Source organism: Pygocentrus nattereri, chromosome 3 (assembly GCF_015220715.1).
Source record: "Pygocentrus nattereri isolate fPygNat1 chromosome 3, fPygNat1.pri, whole genome shotgun sequence".
In the NCBI taxonomy this organism is placed as follows: domain Eukaryota; kingdom Metazoa; phylum Chordata; class Actinopteri; order Characiformes; family Serrasalmidae; genus Pygocentrus; species Pygocentrus nattereri.
Genome location: NC_051213.1, coordinates 1,562,171 through 1,583,826, shown reverse-complemented (window position 1 = coordinate 1,583,826; position 21,656 = coordinate 1,562,171). Strand labels below are relative to the sequence as shown.

Genomic DNA, 21,656 nt, shown 5'->3' with positions numbered 1-21,656 from the left:
AAGAAGGACTATACCATTGAAAGGTCTGCCCCTGCTTTACTCCGTCAGAAGTAATCTCAAAAGTGCACATTGGCCAGTGGTGTATAGTAAACTATGATGCAGATCCTTATCCTGGCATCATTCTTGAAGTGGAGGCACACAACATAAAAGTAAAATGTATGCACCGAAATGGAGTTAATAAATTCTTCTGGCCCAGCCCAAGGGAAGATGTCAGCTGGTATGGGGATGATCAAATTGTGTGTTTTATTCCTGAGCCAGTCGCTCTGAACAAAAGGTCAGTTCAGATTGACAAAAAAATCTGGCACTATTTAGAGAAGCATTTGTAAAACCTCCTTCACTCATCTGCCCTGGTGAATGGGGAATTTTTGCAGATTTAATTATCTATTCATTTGTTATGAAAAAATGTGCTGACTTTCAATGTATTTGATGAATTTGAATGCAAAATGTTCTGCTAAAATATGATAAAATGAACAATATACAAGATAAAAATGCTTACTTTACAGAAATGAAAGGTTAACATGATGTTTTTGCTCATTTGTAGTGCACTGATGTTTATTAAGTGAAATTGCTTGTTCAGTCACTGTGTTACAGATGTGTTACCATGTGATGCTTGTTCTTTTTCATGATTTTTTTGTTATTAAAAGTATCCTGCATGAAATGTTAGAATCATTCATTTCTGCACTGTTTCTAATATCAGTAGTTAAATTTTCATGTTTATTGGACAAAAATGTATTATTGTTTTTTAAAAAATAGTATAGGAAGATGTCTTTAAGTATAAAGAAAGACCACTTTATTTTTGTTTTTTTCAGTGCTTGTGTATAACATACTTGGTAACATGCTAAGTTAAATGGAATTTCTTTATCACATTCAGTCACATTGTAATTTCAATTAAAAATAAATAAATTGATGACAAAATAAATTCTTCAAGATGGGGTAACACCAGTGACAAATTGACCAAAACTTTGCATTTTATGTCAAAATATATTAAAATCTATTTGGAATTAAGCTCTCCATTTTGCATATTTGGTAAGTGGAGTTGTTAATACACATTTTAAGGTTGTTTGTTTCTGTGACAAATTAAATTGATTTTTAAAAATGTATCCACTTGAATTCCCACTTAGAATGACCCACCTGCCTTCCACCCAGTGACCACTGGAATAGGCTCCAGCACTCTGCCTGACCCAGAAGGATAAGCAGCTTAGATGTTGTGTTTATATCTTGGTTCTCACTCCCAAGGTGACATGTGTCAAAATAACCATCACATGTTTCTAAACTACCACTTCAATATGCTTGATGGACAATAATAAATGCCAATTTTGTTCCGTTGGCTAGCATCATTCTGAGTAAGGCCATCTTTTCTTGCACTACTGGCTATGAATAGCTTGATCAACTGAATGGGTATATTTTGGCATTACTGGGAATCGTGCAAAAGTCTACAGATATACAGTCTGGCTATGCTGGTGTTATATCTACAGAGGTCATATCTTGCTGTGATTGTTATTCCTGTGATATTGGTCATTGTTAGAGAAATCAGTAATGTAGGAGGTCAATGAATTTAAGTTAGACTGTTAGATCCTAATGTATATATATACAGTGCATACTCATCAGTGGACAGTAACTGAGTAACTAAGTAACTGAGTAAATGTAATTAGTTTCTGTACTTTAGTATTTTTGGTGTATCTGTACTGAAGTTTCTCCGTTCTGGGCGACTTTTTTCCTTTCACTCCACTACATTTCAGAGTCTAATATCTGACTTTTTCCTCCTACATTTTGAGAAATCTGTCGTTCCTTTTGGTTTCTGTGTGTATAAAAACGTAACATGTCAAAACGAAAGAAGCGCAAAGCCAGAGCACCAATCAGGGCCCAGCGGTCACTTTGTTTAGAGCTGGTTTTGACCTGTTGGTCATACCGACCCAGTGCAGCAGTGTAAAGATGTAGCTGCTTTATAATAGCATTTCATGCTTATATTATATACATGCATTAGTCATATATTCAAGATGAATTCATCATTTCCTTTATCTCAGAATTGTATTGATTGACAGTTCACATCGTGTAATTTTCAGAAAGCTCACCTGAGTATCTCCAGTTTACAGTGTGAACTGTTCAGTCCAACAGAGAGCAGCTCCACCCCTGAATCCTGTAGGTCATTGTTACTAAGGTCCAGTTCTTTCAGGGAGGAATGTTCTAGTTGTAAAGCTGATTCCACACTCCTACAAGCTTCGTCCCCAAGATTACAGATAGTGAGCCTGAAAAGGGAGATGCTTTTTACAGTAGATCCTTCCAAAAAAACAATCTAATACATCATTGTAGATGTTGGATGTCCGATTACATATTCCACATGATTTATTAAAGTTTGAGCAACAGCTGATTTTGGACAGACTTTTCATTACCTTGCATTTTGAGTCTCAGAAGATGTGTTGCTAAGAGCAGATACAGCCTAGAGTGGAGGCACGAGACTCTCGCACATGTTGTTGGATGATTACCAACAACAACAAAATCTTACCAAGATTCTTTATAAGTAACCTGCACATCTCTGTTACAAAATAGAATAATGCTGAACTTTAAATCAAGTAATTAACTGTTAATGAACTGACACAATAGATACATTTATTGAAACATCACTTTATGTCCATGTAAGAAATCTATATCTGAAACTGAACAGCCAGTGTATTATTATTATTATTATTGCTATTTTAACATTTGTTTATTTATAGAAATGACTTATGCAGTATTCTAATCACATTTAAAATGATTCTGACTGAATGTGTATTGTTAACAGCTCCATTCATTTACATTGTCTTTAAATCTTGCACCTTATGAGTGTTGGTTGGTGGGTGGGGTTGTTTGCTGTTTCTGTGCTAAGCTGAAGTGTTAATAGATCAAATGATAAATTCAGACATTGTCACTACATACTGCACTCAATGTGTTGCAGCTACGCTTGTCTGTACATCTGGCCCTGAGACCCTAATTAACATACTGCTTGTGTAAAATTGATATCAGCTAAAGTCTTTTCCAAGCTGATGTACTATTAAGGTCAACAATGTGTTTTTCTTTCGAGTTTGTAAACCACCTGTAGTCTGTCTATTTTGTGTGTTTACAATCTTCTTCTTCTTTCGGCTGCTCCCTTTAGGGGTCGCCACAGCAGATCATCTGCCTCCATCTTGCCCTATCCACTGCCTCCTCTACTTTCACACCAACCATCTCCATGTCCACCTTCACTACATCCATAAACCTTCTCTGAGGTCTACCTCTTCTCCTTCTGCCCAGCAGCTCCATCTCCAACATTCTTTGCCCAATATATCCACTATTCCTCCTCAACACATGTCCAAACCATCTCAACCTGGCCTCTCTGGCTTTATCTCCAAACTGCTCCACCTTCACTGTCCCTCTGATCTGCTCATTTCTAATCTTGTCCATCCTTGTCACTCCCAACGAAAACCTCAGCATCTTCATCTCCGCCACCTCCAGCTCAGCCTCCTGTCTTTTAGACAGAGCCACAGTCTCCAAACCAGACATCATAGCAGGACGCACTGCTGTCTTGTAAACCATCCCTTTCACTCTTGCTGCTATCCTTCTGTCACACATCAGCCCTGACACCCGTCTCCACCCACTCCATCCTGCCTCCACCCTCTTCTTCACCTCTTTTCTACACTGTCCATTGCTCTGGATGGTAAATTATATTTATTTATAATTATTTATTTACAATATTTATAATAATACATTTATCATATTTATAATAAATTATATTCATATAAAATATTATAATTATAATAATAAAGATGCAATGTGGGTTAAGTAAATTAATAGATACTAAGCAAGTTAGTAAACCTGAAAGTAATTTAGAGGATGTTAATTATTAAAATAAAGCTTCTGAGGGACGGGTACTGACATTCTACGCATGATTGGCAGCATTATATTTTCAGTGTAAATAGTTTGTGTGTTTTTGTTTAAAAATAATCATACTAAAATGTGTATAAAAAGTTTTATAGCTGATTATACTTGCTTAGTCATGAAATGTGGTTGAAAAACAATGAAAAATAATGACGTTGGTGGAGTCAAGTAAAGTTCAGGATCCAGAAACATTCAAATAAAATCAAAAACAATGGAGAAAACAAAAAAAAGAGAAAACTCACAAAAAAACTTTATATGATCTTAAATCAATAATATACCTTAAAATATCAATGTTTCTAAGCAAAACAACAGCTTTTTGGCCAAAGCAGCATGGTGTGCTGTCTTAATTTCAAAGAACTCTCTGTCTTTTAAGGTAGGCTTAAGTATTTTAGAACTTTGGCTAGACTTTGCTAGTTCAGTTATTTTGTGTGTTGTCTCTGCTCTAGCTCTAATCAGCACAGCAGTTAGGATAGTGTGAATAGACAATTACTTTGGAGGCGGGTCCAGTTAGCTAGTCCTTATAATCAGCTGTAGTCTAGCGGCTAGCACTCTCTGCTTTTCCTGCTGACATTCACCTTGGCTAAGTATCTTCTCTTTTATCCTTTCTAGTACCTTTTTTGTCTTTTCTTTTATCTTCTCTAGCATCTGCTCTAGCATCTTCTCTAGCATCTTCTCTAGCATCTTCTCCAGTATCTTCTCCAGTATCTTCTCCAGTATCTTCTCTAGTATCTTCTCTTATCTTCTTTGGTTAAATACTCATGCCATCAACTAATTTAAATGTTTTAACTGCATCATGCACTTTTCAATCCCTGTCCATGTTTCTCAGAGTCATACACGACGGAAACATTACTGGAGAAAGTGTGAAACCAGCAATCTCACCTACCCTCCACTTGTGACACATGGTCCAATAGTGGTGGCTGGTGGACTCTGGAATTGCCAGTCTGCAGTACAGAAGGTTGATTACATCACAAGCCTTGCTTCTTCTCAGTCTCTTGACTTTCTGGCTTTGACAGAGACCTGGATCACTCCAGAGAACTCTGCTACCCCTGCTGCTCTCTCTTCAGCTTTCTCTTTTTCACATTCTGCCCGCCGGATTGGAAGAGGTGGAGGCACGGGTCTGCTTCTGTCTAAACACTGGCGCTTCACACCACTTTCTTTTCCACAGCTTGTTATCTCTACTTTTGAATTTCATGCTGTCACTGTGTACTTTCCAAGCAAATTTCACATTCTTGTTGTTTATCGCCCCCCTTCTGCACTAGGTCACTTTATTGAGGAGCTGGACACTCTCCTCAGCCTCTTTCCAGTTGGTGAGACTCCACTCATCTTACTTGGTGACTTCAATTTGCCGTTAGACAAGTTACAGTCATCCTGCCTCCTTCCTTTGCTGTCTTCCTTCGACCTGACCCTCAACCAGTCACCTCCCACACATAGAGCTGGCAATGTCCTTGACTTGGTCTTCACCAGACCCACGTCTGCAAAGGATCTTGTGGTAACTCCACTAACCTGTTCGGATCACTACTTTCTCTCATTCTCCCTCTCTCTCCCTTCTCTCCCAACTTTCCCTACTTCATCACACACCACCACAACACGTCGCAACCTGCATTCCATCTCTCCCTCAAACCTCGCCTCTTGTATCACCTCAACTCTGCCATCCCCCGACTCCTTCTCTTCCCTCTCAGTGGAATCGGCCACAGATACACTTCTGTCCTCCATATCATCTTCTCTTGATCATCTATATCCTGTCTCTTCCAGACCGTTAAGATCATCTCCACCTGCTCCCTGGCTGACTGAGGCTCTACGTAGCAACCGACGGGCTCTCAGACTGGCTGAGAAACGATGGAAGAAGTCAAGACTCACTGCTGACCTTCTTTCCTATCAAACTCTTCTGTCCAAGTTTTCTAAAGAGGTGACTGCTGCTAAGTCTTCTTTCTACAGAGAGAAGCTTGAGGCATCTGCAGCAGATCCACGTAAACTTTTTAGCATCTTTTCTTCCCTCCTTAACCCTCCCACTCCTCCTTCTCCCATCTCTCTTACTGCTAATGACTTTGCTTCTTTCTTTAAGGAAAAGGTAAATAAGATCTGTGACTCCTTTTCTCTGACTCCAACCACTGTATGCCACCACTCACTCTCTCCTAAAACTCTTACCTGCTTTTCTTCTCTTTCAAATGAGGAAGTACATCAACTACTAACATCTTGTAACCCTACCACCTGTCCTTTGGATCCCATCCCATCTACACTGCTCCAGTCTATCTCTCATGAACTTCTTCCCTTCATTTCCTCCATCATCAACAGCTCCCTGTCATCTGGAATGGTTCCATCTTCTTTCAAGGCAGCTAGGGTGGTCCCCATCCTAAAGAAGCCGAGTCTCGATGGCACCGACATCAACAATTACCGACCGGTATCTCTCCTTTCCTTCCTTTCTAAAATTCTCGAACGTGCTGTTTACAACCAACTATCTGTCTTTCTCTCTGAAAACCAGCTACAGGACCCCAACCAATCCGGGTTCAAACCAGCCCACTCTACTGAAACTGCACTCATCGCAGTTTCAGAGAAACTCCATGCAGCAAGGTCAGCTGGACTGTCATCAGTTCTGATTCTTCTCGACCTCTCTGCAGCCTTTGACACTGTCAATCACAAGATTCTTCTGTCTATCCTTTCTGGCCTTGGCATTTCAGGAACAGCATGGAAGTGGTTTGAGTCCTACCTAGAGGGGCGCTCTTACCAGGTAACAAGAAGGGGCTCAACATCCACTCCATGCAACCTCTCCACTGGTGTTCCTCAAGGTTCAGTTCTGGGTCCTCTCCTATTTTCTCTCTATACCCGCTCACTCGGACATGTTATTTCTTCCCATGGCTTTTCATATCACTGCTATGCTGATGACACACAACTCATCCTTTCTTTTCCTCCTAATGACACACAGGTCTCGATTCGGATCGCAGCATGTCTGGCAGACGTTGCATCGTGGATGACAACCCACCACCTCAAGCTGAACCCAAGCAAGACGGAGATGCTTTACATCCCGGGATCTTCTGGTATTCGGTGTGATCTCTCAATTCCCTTTGAGAACACCCTGATTACTCCATCTACAGAAGCTCGTAGTCTTGGGGTAGTTGTAGATGACCAGCACTCTTTCACGGCTCATGTTGCTAACCTGACTCGGTCATGCAGATTTCTCCTTTACAACATCCGGAGAATTCGACCTTTTCTCTCTAGAGAGGCCACACGGGTACTCGTTCAGTCTTTAGTCATTTCTAGACTAGATTACTGTAACTCCCTTCTGGCTGGTCTTCCAATGCGTACCATCAGGCCCCTGCAACTGATCCAGAATGCTGCAGCTCGACTCGTCTTCAACCTTCCTAAATTCAGCCATGTCACTCCACTGCTGCGTTCCCTTCAATGGCTTCCTGTAGCAGCTCGCATCAGACATAAAACCCTGATGTTGGCCTACAAAGCCAAAAATGGTCCAGCTCCTTCCTACTTGAGATCAATGGTGAAAGCTAGATCCGTACCCAGAGACCTTCATGCTTCAAGTACGGCTCGACTTGACCCACCATCTTGCAGATCACAAGGAAAACATGCCTCCAGACTGTTCTCTGTCCTGGCACCAAGGTGGTGGAATGAACTTCCCCTAAGTGTCCGAACAGCAGAATCACTTGCTGTCTTTAAACGACGCCTGAAGACCCATCTCTTTACACTACACTTATCTAATCACTAACACTGTCTATTAAAGATCTTCACCTCTTTTATTGTTCACTGTATTACAAACTTTTTTTCAGCAGGTTTAGTGTTGTGTAGACTCTGTGTTGAGTTGTAGGTATTTTTCTACTTGTTGTATTTGTTTTAGGTCTCAATGCATAGATAACTTCAGGTAGCAATTTAGAGCAAAGCTCTTTAAAATTATGTCGACCTTTATTAACATGAGATATTCTGAAGTAATGACAAGCACTTTTGTAAGTCGTTCTGGATAAGAGCGTCTGCTAAATGCCATAAATGTAAATGTAAATGTAAATGGTTCGCGCAGCATGCCCCTGACTGAGGTGGGTCCCAATCACCATCACAGCACACAAGCTGTATAGTTTTGTATGGTTATATATTTTTTCCACTGTATTTGATTTGAGATTATGTTATGGTTGTATAGCACTTTTGAGTAGTGTCTGTTTCAGTACAGTGATATTGAAATTATTGTTATTTTTATTTAGGTATTTTTAAATTAAAATTTAAAAGGTGTTATTAAAAGTAAAGGAGAATTACAAAAGAGTCCTAAAACCAAAGTAAATAAACCAGAAAAGCATTTTTAAACAGAAGATTCACCTGAGTGTCTCCAGTTTACAGTGTGAACTCTTCAGCCCAGCAGAGAGCACCTCGACTCCTGAGTCCTGTAGATCATTGTTACTGAGAACCAGTTCTTTCAGGGAAGAGTTTCCTGACTGCAGAGCCAATGCCAGTTTTTCACAGGAGTTTATGGTGAGATTACAGCCAGCAAGTCTACAAAAGCAGAGCAAATATAAAACATGATGCAATTTAGGCATTCATGGAGGTAAATGCACCAAAAGGGTATTTCACAAAGCATGATTTTAAAAGATGTCTTGCTGTTTGGATTGTCCTTGTTTAAAGTCACCCAAACAGTTCAGTTCAGGCTCAGTGGTTCGGTTCCACTAACAAATCCAGGTGGTGATCTATTCTGCTAATTCAAGCCACAATTCAGTAATCAAAGCTCACCTGTGCTCATGTGCCTATTTAAGCAACCCAGACAGTTGAGTACCCAGTTTGAAAATGCAATAATTATAATAAAACTGTATGATTGTGATTATGCTCACTCGAGGCCCTGTAAAGTCCAGCAGCACAATATAATCTGCTGTAACGTTTAATATTTAAATGGTACATAAACACTGGCTCCAAGAAGATTAAAATGAAAAGTAGAAAGATGAAAATGAAGAGACCTTACCCGCCCACATGCTGAACATGATTATTAAAGGTTTTAAAATTGTTGTATCTGGTGCACAATTTGCCAAGTTCAATTTATAAGTACAGAGTAAATCATATCCAAAAAAACGGTTTATTTAAGCTTTTACTGATCGCGTTTGTGAGTTCAGTTACATTCTATTTTACTTGGTCAGTTCTCAGTAGTACTGTGGGAACTCGTTTTTTTTTTTTAACTGAGCATCAGAACTGTTGTGCTGCTCTATTTTGTTGTTATCTCAAAACCATTGAATGGCAATAAATAATTTAGTTTCCTAGTTTTTTATTTCTTTTTAACTTAATTCATTCCATTTAACGATGTGTTTACAGCAAGTTCACCTGAGTGTCTCCAGTTTACAGTAAGAACTCCTTAGTCCATCAGAGAGCAGCTCCACTCCTGAATCCTGCAGGTCACTGTTGCTGAGATTCAGTTCCTTCAAGGGAGTGTTTGCTGATTGTAGAGCAGAGGAGAGAATTTTGTAGGAGTCCTTGATGAAATAACAGTTAACTTGTCTGCAAAGGAATGATCGACATACAATAAGTCAACAGAAAAGCAGCGCATAATTCAATTTAAACAGTGAATGGGATAATCTCACATGAATTATGGATTTTTTTGTTAACACTGCTGAAAATCAGCATTCACAAGGCCACATGACAACCTGCATAAGCCCTTCATGACAGCTTACTAAACCTACATAATCAGAGGTGGCAGAGGTACACAAGTCCCTTACTTAAGTAAAAGGACCAGTAATCTAGAAGTTGGAATAAGACTTGGACGTTTTACCAAAGTAGAAGTGTAACAGCACATGCTAATAAATGTACTTTAAATAAAAAAGTTAAAGTATTTATTTAGAAACCATTTCTAAATTAATTTCTAAACAGGATGTAATTTATTGAGGGTTGGGGTACCCGTCACACTGAGTTTGCTAATGGTTTATACCAGAACTGTAGACTGTCTAGAGCACTCGAACATGTACGGAGCCCCACTGGTGACATCCTATATAATTAAAAATAATGTGTGGCTTTGACTTAGTAAGGCGTGGGAACGAGATAAGTCATGGCCACAACTTAGGAAAGCGTGGGAATGAGATCCTAATGCATGGCCACGACTTAGTAAGCTGTCATCTTGTTCCCATACCTTACCATGTCTTGGCCACGACTTAATCATCTCATTCCCATGCCTTACTAAGTCATGACCATGCATTAGGATCTTGTTCCCACGTGTTAATAAGGTGTGGCCACGCATTATTTTTATTTATATTGGATGTCATCAGTGGGGCTCAGTAAACATGCTTACATGTTTGGTTTCCTTTACAAACATTTAAGATGGACCTTGATGAAATCTCTACCAATTAAGTAATGTTGATTTTTATTTTAGCAATTATTATTAGCAATTATTATTCAATACTAAACACAAGATCCTTATAAGTCCTTTAAGTAAAGCTGGGGCCAGAATGGGTTTTCAGACTGGGAGTTATATGATGCAGACCAGCCCACACTCAATGCTAAACCTATGTTCTATGGAAGATTACAGTATGAACATTTGTTATATTAATGTAAACATAACACTCACATAGCCTTTTTGCAGACACTCACAGCTGGGATCAGTCTCCTATAACCCTCCTCTGATGTGTTGTATCTGTTCAGGTTCAGCTCATCCAGCACCTCCTCTGAGCTCAGAAGCATATAGGCTAGTGCTGAACACTGTCCAGGTGAGAGCTTCTCCTCTGAGTGTCTCTCTGAGTTTAGATACTCAATTCAATTCAAGTTTATTTATATAGCGCTTTTTACAACAAGGTTGTCACAAAGCAGCTTTACAGAAAAACAGGTCCACGCCTCTTATGAGCATCACCACAGTGAAGCCAATTTTGTGGTGACTACAGTGGTAAGGAAAAACTCCCTTTAAGAGGAAGAAACCTTAGAAGGGACCAAGGCTCAGTCCGAGGAACCCAACCCCCGTGGGTCGACCCGCACAGAAGAAACAGAACAGAAACAAGAACAACAGTACAAAGAGAGTGCAAAAAGATGGCTGGAACGCTGGAACCACGAATGGGGCACCTCCAGACAGGCCAACGGGGCATCTCGACACATGTGAGAGAGATAGAGAGAGAGAACGGAGTGGGAGGGAAGAAAGATAGGTTAGAAGGGTTGTGTTAATCTCTGTTGAGCGGGACAGGGCCGATTCCAGAGTGCTGCAAACACGAATCGGCACCTCCAGACAGGCCAACCGAACATCTCGACGCATGCGAGAGAGACAGAGAGAGAGAACAGAGTGGGAGGGAAGAAAAAGAGGTTAGAATGGTTTTATACTTTGCTGAAGAGCGGGGCACGCCTGTGAAAAAGCACAGGGACCCTGGATGGACACCTCCAGACAGCAGCTCAGGACATGAGGGGAAAAAGAGAAAGATAATGATTAGAACAGGGTTTGTGTTTGGTGTGTGAGCTGTAAGAGAAATCGTTAAAGGGAGACCAACAGTACAGACTAAGTTTGTGTGCACTGGACAATAGTAGAATAGCTGCAGGCTACAGCTAGAGAGAACCGCTATGATAAATTTATCTAAAAGCTTGTTCAAAAAGAAATGTTTTGAGTCTGGATTTAAAGACTGAGAGTGTGTCTGAGTCCCGTATATTAATAGGGAGATTATTCCAAAGTTGCGGAGCTTTATAAGAGAAAGCTTTACCTAATGCGTTGTTTTTTCTAATACGCGGGACTGATAATAAGCCGGCCTCTTGCGAGCGGAGTGTACGTGGCGGGTTATAAGGGATAAGGAGTTCCGCCAGATATTGCGTGGCCAGCCCTTTAAGAGATTTATACGTCAAAAGGAGTATTTTATAGTCTATACGGAATTTAACAGGTAACCAATGTAGGGATGAGAGGATTGGTGTAATATGATCAAATTTTCTAGCTCTGGTGAGCACCCTAGCAGCTGCATTTTGAACCAGCTGGAGCTTATTCAAAGATTTACATGAACTTCCAGCCAACAAAGCATTGCAGTAGTCCAGTCTAGAGGTTATGAATGCATGCACCAGCTTCTCAGCATCTGCATGAGAGAGTATGTTGCGGAGTTTAGCTATATTACGTAGATGGAAGAATGCGGTTTTAACTATGCTGCATATATGCACATCGAATGAAAGAACTGAGTCAAAAATGACTCCTAAGTTTCGCACCGTTTTTACCTGGTATGATTAGGTGACCATCTATTTCTACTACAATATTATCGATTTTATCAAGTTTGGGACCTAGTAGGAGGACCTCAGTTTTATCTGAATTTAGTAGGAGAAAATTAAGTGTCATCCACTTTCTTATTTCTCTAATACAGTCAGTTATTTGGTTTAAGACAGAGGTCCTCATTGGGTTTAGCTGATATGTAAAGTTGGGTGTCATCTGCATAACAGTGAAAGTTAATACCGTGCCTACGGATTATTTTACCCAGCGGTAGCATGTAGAGTGTAAAGAGTATTGGGCCCAGAATTGACCCTTGTGGGACACCATATTTAACTCTAGACTGATAAGAGCATTTATTCTTTAAATGAACACACTGGTAGCGATCACTAAGATAGGATTTGAACCAGGTGAGGGCGGATCCTTTAATTCCTATAAGATTTTCTAATCTATTGAGCAAAATAGCGTGATCTATAGTGTCAAAGGCAGCACTGAGATCAAGGAGCACAAGAATGGCAGTGCTGCCCCTATCGAGTGCAGAAAGTAGGTCATTTGTTACTCTTAGCAAGGCGGTTTCTGTGCTGTGATTTTGTCTGAATCCTGATTGGAAAACTTCATGAATGCTATTGTTTTGTAAATAAGAGCACAGCTGCTTAAACACTATTTTTTCAAGAATTTTGGCTATGAAGGGGAGATTGGAAATCGGTCTATAATTAGCCAGCTCACAGGGATCCTAGATTTGGCTTTTTTATGATGGGCTTAATGACTGCCAATTTGAGAGAATTAGGTACATAGCCCAAGCTGAGAGATGAATTGACTATATCTAGTAATGAGTTCCCACCTTAGGCAGTGCCTGTTTAAATAGCTGTGTAGGTACAGGATCTAATAAGCATGACGTCGATTTTAATGAGCTAATTATATTAAGCAAATCCTTTTCTATAACTGGGATAAAATTCTCTAGGGTGTGGCTCAGAGCTGGTGCAGCATTCATCTATGTCTATAGGTATGTTATGTGAGTGACACTGAATTTCTAGTCTAATATTATTAATTTTATCTCTAAGAACTTCATGAAATCGTTACTATTAATGGTGTCAGGGATAACGGAGCTAGGTTTGTTTTTGATTTTTAGTAAGTTTAGCCACAGTACTGAACAGAAATCTCGGGTTGTCTCTGTTTTTTTCAATGAGAGCTGAGATGTACTGTGATTTAGTTTTAATTAGCGCTTTTTATAGTTCGTCATACTATGCTGCCACTCAAGTCGGAAGGATTCTAGTTTAGTGAGTCGCCATTTACGTTCAAAGTTACGAGCTGTTTGTTTTAATGTGCGCGTGTGGTCATTATACCACGGGGCTAGCTTTTTATCCCTGATCGGTTTTATTTTCATCGGCGCAACACTATCTAGGTTAAAGCGGAGCACAGATTGAAAATGTTCAGTTATGCGTTCGAGATCTATTTCATTAGACGGAGAGGAGCTGTTTAAGTCTGGGAGGTTATTTATAAACGAATTGGCTGTTGAGGTTGTTATTTTACGCTTGTTACTGTAGCGGGGAGGCTGAAGGATTCTTGACTAAGAACAACTTCAAACATGATTAAATAATGGTCGATATTGAGTCATTTTGTGAAAAACTGACTATATTCTCTGCTTCAATACCCATTGTCAGAACTAAGTCTAATGTATGGCTACATCGGTGAGTGGGGCCTATAATATTTTGATTGAGGCCTAGAGCATCTATAATTGATTTAAAAGCAATTTTTAGTGGGTCCTGATCCTTTTCAAAATGAATATTGAAGTCGCCTGCAATAACGATCCTATCAGAGGAAAGAGTTACTGCTGCTAAAAAATCAGCAAATTCACTAATAACTCTGAATATGGTCCAGGAGGACGATACACTGTTATCAGTAGAAACGAATGCTGAGTTTTTGGAAGCAGGAGACGGACCTGCTACTTTAAGACTAAGAACTTCGAACGACTTAGTATCAAACCCTGAGTTCTGAGTTACACCTAGAACTAAATCATATATTGTGGCTACCCCACCACCACGACCGGACCTGCGTGGGTAACTATAATAGCTAAAGCCTGGGGGAGTGGATTCATTTAGAGCAATGTATTCGTCAGGTTTAACCCAGGTTTCACAGAGACATAGTGCAGTAAGCTGATTATCAGTAATAATTTCATTTACAATAACTGATTTAGGTGCTAGCGATCTTATATTTAGAAGCCCTATTTTAATACGGACGTTGCTAGTACTCTGAGAGACGGAGAGACTCCTGAATCTCTTGGGAGAGAGACTGGTCATTCATTTCAGACAGACAGAGGAACAGATTGATGGCACTCTCAGTTGAGATGTCATCATGTTCATCTTTGATTAACATCTTCATGTACTCTACAGTTTTCTCAGAGCTGTTGTGTGTGTTGGTCAGGAGGCCCTGTAGGAGTCTCTGATTGGACTCCAGTGTGATGCCCATCCAGGAAACGAAGAAAAAAATCCAGGGTCCATTCTCACTCTCTAAGGCTTTATCCACTGCTCCCATCAGCAGCTCATCCAGTGAAATCTCTCGGACCACTCACTGTGTTGAGGTTTAAACCAATGCAGTATCTCCATGTTCTTGCTCTCATAGCAGTGAAACACATAACAGCAGCCAGGAACTCCTGAAAGCTCAGTATGAACGAAGCAGTAGACCTTCCTCTGATAAAGCACATGTTCCTCCCTAAAGATCTCAGTGAAAATCCCAGAATACACTGAGGCCTCTGTGACATCAATGCCGCTCTCTCTCAGGTCCTCTTCATAGAACATCACATTGCCCTTCATTAGCTGTTTGAAAGCCAGTTCAGCCAATTCCAGAAGAATGGTTCTGTTGGATTCCAGCAGGTTCTTTGGGTCTCTCTCGTCTTTCTCCTCATTCTTCTCGTTCTTCGTGTTTGTCTGAGTGATCAGGAAGTGCGAGTACATCTCAGTCAGAGTTTTAGGGATTTTAGTGTTATGTTGTTTGATCATTTTCTGAAGAACAGTGGCTGAGATCCAGCAGAAGACTGGAATGTGGCACATGACGTGGAGGCTCCTCACTGCCTTAATGTGTGAGATGATCCTCTTGGCTTGGTCTTGGTCACTGATCTTCTTCCTGAAGTACTCCTCCTTCTGTGGGTCATTGAATCCCTGAATCTCTGTCACACGGTTGATGTATCTAGGAAGGATCTGATTGGCTGCTGCTGGTCGAGAGGTTATCCAGAGGAGGTCAGAGGGAAGCAGCTCTCCTTTGATGAGGTTGGTCATCAACACACCCACTGATGACGTCATGGTGATGTCAGATATTTTCTCACACTGTTCAAAGTCCAGTGGAATTCTGCTTTCATCCAGTCCATCAAATATAAACACAGCTTTGAGCTGATCATAAATCTCTGGGTCCAGATCTTTGAGCTCAGGATGGAAGTCACACAGAAGTTCATGAAGACTATATTGGTCATCTTTAATCAGGTTCAGCTCCCGGAACGGAAGCACAAACATGAAATCTACATCCTGATTGGCTTTTCCTTCAGCCCAGTCCAGAATGAACTTCTGCACAGAGACAGTTTTTCCAATTCCAGCGATGCCTTTAGTCAGCACAGCTCTGAGATTCGGAACTTTGGGTCCATTGCTTTCCTTTCTTCCTTTCTTTGTTTCTTTGTGCTTAAGACCTTCAGCCGTGACTTCTCCTTCAGCACCTTGTAGAGGTTTAAAGATATCTACACAGTTGATTGGAGTGTCTTGTAAGTGTTTCCTGGATGTTTTCATCATCTGTAAAACCTCATGTTCTTCATCCGCCCCTTCACTCTCTCCCTCTATGATGTAGAGCTGTGTGTAGATACTGTTCAAGAGGGTTTTGTTGTCCTGTGTTTTGATCCCCTCAAATATACTCTCATATTTGTTCTTCATGCTGGTTTTGTGTCTCTCTATGACTCTCTGTAGGACATCATCCACTGATTTATAGAAATGCTGTTGAAGGTCTCCAGCCACTTGTACTGATGCATGTGTGAGTGTGTGCAGTGCTGCTTTGGTCGAGTGCTGCCTGGTGGAGATTAAATACAAAAGCACACACATCATAAACAGGAATAACCATAATAAACTGCCATTGAATTACAAAACTGAAAGTATATTGTAAATATTTTTCATTGATTTTTTATTGTTTTTGTAGTTGTCCGATTCAGTAGTTCTTTTTAAAGCTCGTCTTAGTCTCCCAAGGTCAAGTTTAGTTTGAAATAGAACACACTCTGCCATAAAAGTGAAAATGAAATAAATGAAAAATTTTAAAATGTGTTCCCACAGTGGTTAGTGCCTTCGATGAGTGGTCCTATGTGTAGTTTGTTCGATAATTTTAGATGTACCACAAGCACATATGCATCCTAATGAAAGCTCTTTTTGCATTGGCATGTTTGTCCATCTGGCCCTGTGTGTCTAGATGGCTCAATGTAACTGAGCACATACAGTATTCAGGTACTGCTGAGTAGTCGTAACTTACCGTTTTACATGCTTTTATATTTCTATTGTGTATTACAGAGGTGTTTTAGTCATGCTGACCAGGAGGCAGGGGCGTCGCCTGGGGTGGGCTTCCGGGGCTTCAGCCCCGAATGATTATCCAGTAGCCCCGAACCTTTTCGCTCAGCTGTACTATTAATGAGGAGGCCAATGCTGCTGTGAGAGTAGGAAATCTCCTAACGCCAATCATAGTGCCGCTTCAAGGATAAAGTTCCGCCTTTCAGGAGAAACAGCCAATCAGCTTGCTGGTTTTGCGGGCGCGGAGGAGAGCCCATGTGCTCTAGCCATGTTTGGCAGCAGGTTGCATGTCGCTGACGGTGAAAGAAAGTGGATATACGGCGTTTTTTCAAGGAGAAAGGTAACGGTAGTTAACTATGTAAACTGTGATGACATTGTTTGTGGATCTGATAGCTGGTTAAAAACACACGTCTCCGAATCAAAACACACAGATCAAACCCACCGTGTGCTTAATAAAATGCAGCTTGTCACTAGTCAGCTTCGGAATTAGTTAGCTAACAGACAACAGGAGAGGAGAGCAGAGCAGAGGACAGGAGAACAGAGACCTGGAGAGGAGAGGAGAGAACAGGAGAGGAGATGAGAACAGACAACAGGAGAGGAGAGCAGAGAACAGGAGAGGAAAGAGGAGAGAACAGGAGAGGAGAACAGAGTAGAACTGGAGAGGAGAGGAGAGAACAGGAGAGGAAAGAGGAGAGAACAGGAGAGGAGAACAGAGTAGAACTGGAGAGGAGAGAACAGGAGAGGAAAGAGGAGAGAACAGGAGAGGAAAGAGGAGAGAACAGGAGAGGAGAACAGAGTAGAACTGGAGAGGAGAGCAGAGAACAGGAGAGGAAAGAGGAGAGAACAGGAGAGGAAAGAGGAGAGAACAGGAGAGGAGAACAGAGTAGAACTGGAGAGGAGAGGAGAGAACAGGAGAGGAAAGAGGAGAGAACAGGAGAGGAAAGAGGAGAGAACAGGAGAGGAGAACAGAGTAGAACTGGAGAGGAGAGGAGAGAACAGGAGAGGAAAGAGGAGAGAACAGGAGAGGAGAACAGAGTAGAACTGGAGAGGAGAGGAGAGAACAGGAGAGGAGAGCAGAGAACAGGAGAGGAAAGAGGAGAGAACAGGAGAGGAGAACAGAGTAGAACTGGAGAGGAGAGGAGAGAACAGAGTAGAACTGGAGAGGAGAGAACAGGAGAGGAAAGAGGAGAGAACAGGAGAGGAGAACAGAGTAGAACTGGAGAGGAGAGGAGAGAACAGGAGAGGAAAGAGGAGAGAACAGGAGAGGAGAACAGAGTAGAACTGGAGAGGAGAGGAGAGAACAGGAGAGGAAAGAGGAGAGAACAGGAGAGGAAAGAGGAGAGAACAGGAGAGGAGAACAGAGTAGAACTGGAGAGGAGAGAACAGAGTAGAACAGGAGAGGAAAGAGGAGAGAACAGGAGAGGAAAGAGGAGAGAACAGGAGAGGAAAGAGGAGAGAACAGGAGAGGAGAACAGAGTAGAACTGGAGAGGAGAGAACAGAGTAGAACTGGAGAGGAGAGGAGAGAACAGGAGAGGAAAGAGGAGAGAACAGGAGAGGAGAACAGTAGAACTGGAGAGGAGAGGAGAGAACAGGAGAGGAGAACAGAGTAGAACTGGAGAGGAGAGGAGAGAACAGGAGAGGAGAGCAGAGAACAGGAGAGGAAAGAGGAGAGAACAGGAGAGGAGAACAGTAGAACTGGAGAGGAGAGGAGAGAACAGGAGAGGAGAACAGAGTAGAACTGGAGAGGAGAGGAGAGAACAGGAGAGGAGAACAGAGTAGAACTGGAGAGGAGAGGAGATGGGAGAAGACAATACAAGCGGTATGGAAAACAATGCCTAATAAACACATTATTAATAAAATACACATGTTTTTAGTACGAAGACTAGCAAAATAATGCCAGATGTAGTTTGTTTTAGCACAGTCTTTTGTATTTAAAATCTTGTTTCCAGCTTTATTTTAAGCATGCTTTCCTGAATGACTATTTAACAGGGTAGAAGAGAGGGAGGAAATGTGGAGAGACCTGAAATGAACTGAACTGATCAGGACTGGACTGATCTAAAGAAAGAACAGGTTAGTAGAAGAAAGACTGTGCAAAAACATACAGGATAGATAATAAGTAATTCTTAAAGAGTGTTAATTGTGTAGACCCCTTAGCACTAATAATTATTAATATTTCTTTCAATAATTTGTTTCAATGTGTCATAAAAGGTAAAAGAACAATTTAGAAACAAGTGAATTGTTTACATTATTACACAGTTGCATGAAATCCATTGTTTACATACTGTTTTGCATACTTTATTGAGGAATGGATTTACTGATGGAATATACCTGGTCCATGTCCTTTAGTAAAAGCTCACTATCTTTAGGTCACCAACAGTCATTCTGCAGAATTTGTGCACCCTTTGTTAAATTTTAAATCTGTTGAATAAAAAAATATAACTCCATATTATAGTGTTAAACATTATATATCAGGGTACGTATTGTAAAAAAAAAAAAATCGGATCTTTACATACCCAGGCAACGCCCCTGCCTTTCACAGTCTGTGGCCTACATAGAAGCGCGGGTTACAGTTCTGGTCAATGAGCTTTGATTAAACAGCAACGTGCTCTAAATTCACGCATAATATAGAATGATATACGTCATCATTATGTACAAAAATGAGTGTAAACAAACTGAGGACTGACTAACCTGCTGCATGCATTACAAACAGTTTGCTGGTAATTGTTTACATTTATGTTTACATTGTGTTCCCTCGGTTTACACAACAATATTTTCCCTGTATAAATAAACACACAATGCTCTTCATGTTCCTGCATCAATCTCCACTTCAGTCCTTCACATTCCTGTGATCCCACAGTGTAAGTTACTTCTACAGCAAGTTCCTTTTGGTTTCATCTCATTTGAGGAAGAAGTGCTCTGGTCACTTAGGTCCATTCAAATTCCCATCAAAGATGATTCTTAAACCCTGTGGTCAAACTGACTGCTGTTAGTGCCTCATCTAAAAAGCTTTGCCCTCATTAACCTGAGCACAGTTTTCACAGCAGAGGATTCATTCAGATCTCCAGCAGCTCATTCACTCATCCACAGTCATAGGTGTACAGGTTATGCTCTGTGTCCCCACCCACTCCTCCAACACCACAATAAGGTTTGCGGATGAAATGACAGTGGTTGGACTTATCTCCAGAGGAGACGAGACCGCCTACAGGGATGAGGTCCAGGGACTGGCTGAGTGGTGTTCAGGAAATAACGTCACCCTGAACTCCTCAAAAACAAAAGAACTCATTATAGACTTCCGGCAGAAAGGAGCAGCCCCCACACCGCTGTACAGCAATGGGGCCTGTGTTGAAAGAGTCCCTTCCTTCAGATTCCTGGGCACACACATATCTGAGGATCTCTCCTGGACCACCAACACCATGGCAGTGGTCAACCTCCTGAGAATTATCAGGAAAAACAACCTTCAGGAGGAGCTGCTGGTGTCCTACTGCTCCACCATTGAGAGCGTGCTGACATACTGCATCTCAACGTGGTCCAGCAGCTGCTCAGTGGCAGAGAGGGGAGCACTGCAGGGGGTCATAAACACGGCCCAGAAGATCATCAGCTGCCCACTTCCCTGCATGGAGGACCTGTTCAGCTCCCGCTGCCTCAGCAGGGCAGCCAACATCCTGAAGGACACATTTCACCCGGGACATCGTCTGTTCGACCTGCTGCCCTCTGGAAAACGCTTTAGCTCCATCCCATCCTGGACAAACAGACTCAAACACAGCTTTTACCCCAGAGCCTTGCGGGAACTGAACACTTCCAGACCCACTGACCGGGACTTTCTATAGAACACTGGACTCAGAAGAACCGACTGAACTCCACTACAGCTCTTTACTGGCACTGACTTCATAGGACTCTGTACACTGGTCCAGTGTTCCACTCCACCTCTGTCCTATTTATTATTCATTGCTCTCAAGTGTGTGATCTATAATCTATAATCTATAATCTGTCTTCTTTCTGTGCTTTAATTCTAAAGATGTGCAATATCATGACTCTATACGAGGATCCAAGGAATGTGCAATAACCAACAGCTAACTCGCCCGTCTATTGTCTATCATCTGTTAGAATATATAGTTTTATAGTCCTTTTTCTTTATATTTAAGATTTTTTTTATCCTTTTTTCCCTTAAATCTGCACTTTATATATTTTAGTCTCATGTCTAATTGTTTTGTATGTAGTGCCGTTGGACTGCTGCTCAATTTCGTTGAACACTGTGCAACAACGATAAATGCATCTTATCTTGTCTAGCTGAGCACTTTCCGCCACATGGGGGCACCATTTCCCCAGTGTTCCTCTTTTACAAAACGTACACCCTGGTTTTAAAAAAAGGGATGTGAAACTGAGGTCAGCAGAGTTTGGTCATTTCCATGTGAATTACCATTCCCACCAAACCTGGTAATCATCTGATGAACTGAATCAGGTGTGCATGAGCAGGAAAATCACTACTGTGTGTGCTGTAGGCCTGGAATCCGTGTTTTAAAACCGGAATTCAGCTTAAATTCTCAATTTAATTCAGCCACTCCATCTGTTCCGTTCAAAAAGACACAGGTCCAAATGACTGCTCTCTTGCAGTCTGTAAATAATTACTGGCTAAAGGCCTGCATGCTTTAATTCAGTACATAATTAATCAATAATTAAACATGATGATTTACAGTGCTCGTTAATAAAAGGCATATACAGAGGACACTGGAAAATATACAAAAAACTGCAAAGCCTCTGAGACTTTGTTTGTTGGAAAGTACCAGGACTTTTCTAAGCAGCAGAGGCTTCAGGTGAACCCTTTGAACCTTTGAACCTTGGGCTGGTGTATAACAGTTGTCTGATAAGCACCGAGGGAGGTGCTGGGCACCAAAGATGCAGCTGCCCTTTTTAATGAGTAGATAAAAAAGGACAACTAGACTTATTTAATGGGTCGAATTTGATTGGGTCCAAAAAAAGTGATAAATCTTTGGTTTAAAACAAGTTATGACACATCAAGAAAGTGGGGATTAGCTCGTCTCTGGAAAGTGTATAAAAACACGGAACTGTGTTGGCATTTGGGTCCAGAACCGATGCCCGGGTTAAATGCACTTTG

The 21,656-nt window shown here is 41.2% G+C and overlaps 2 protein-coding genes across 2 annotated transcripts; both read right to left on the bottom strand.

Annotated features, from left to right (window-relative positions):
* Positions 1-106: 106 nt before the first annotated feature.
* On the bottom strand, positions 107-10,576 carry LOC119263067 (ribonuclease inhibitor-like). Its single transcript, XM_037536893.1, has 5 exons — positions 10,424-10,576; positions 9,190-9,363; positions 8,203-8,376; positions 2,073-2,246; positions 107-122 (listed from the first exon to the last, which is right to left on the bottom strand). The coding sequence occupies exons 1-5, from the start codon at positions 10,534-10,536 to the stop codon at positions 107-109; spliced, it is 651 nt and encodes a 216-aa protein (XP_037392790.1). The 5' UTR covers positions 10,537-10,576.
* A 3,968-nt stretch (positions 10,577-14,544) lies between these two features.
* Positions 14,545-16,027, bottom strand: LOC108416966 (NLR family CARD domain-containing protein 3-like). The gene has a single exon (XM_017689771.2). The coding sequence runs from the start codon at positions 15,922-15,924 to the stop codon at positions 14,545-14,547; it is 1,380 nt and encodes a 459-aa protein (XP_017545260.2). The 5' UTR covers positions 15,925-16,027.
* Positions 16,028-21,656: the final 5,629 nt, after the last annotated feature.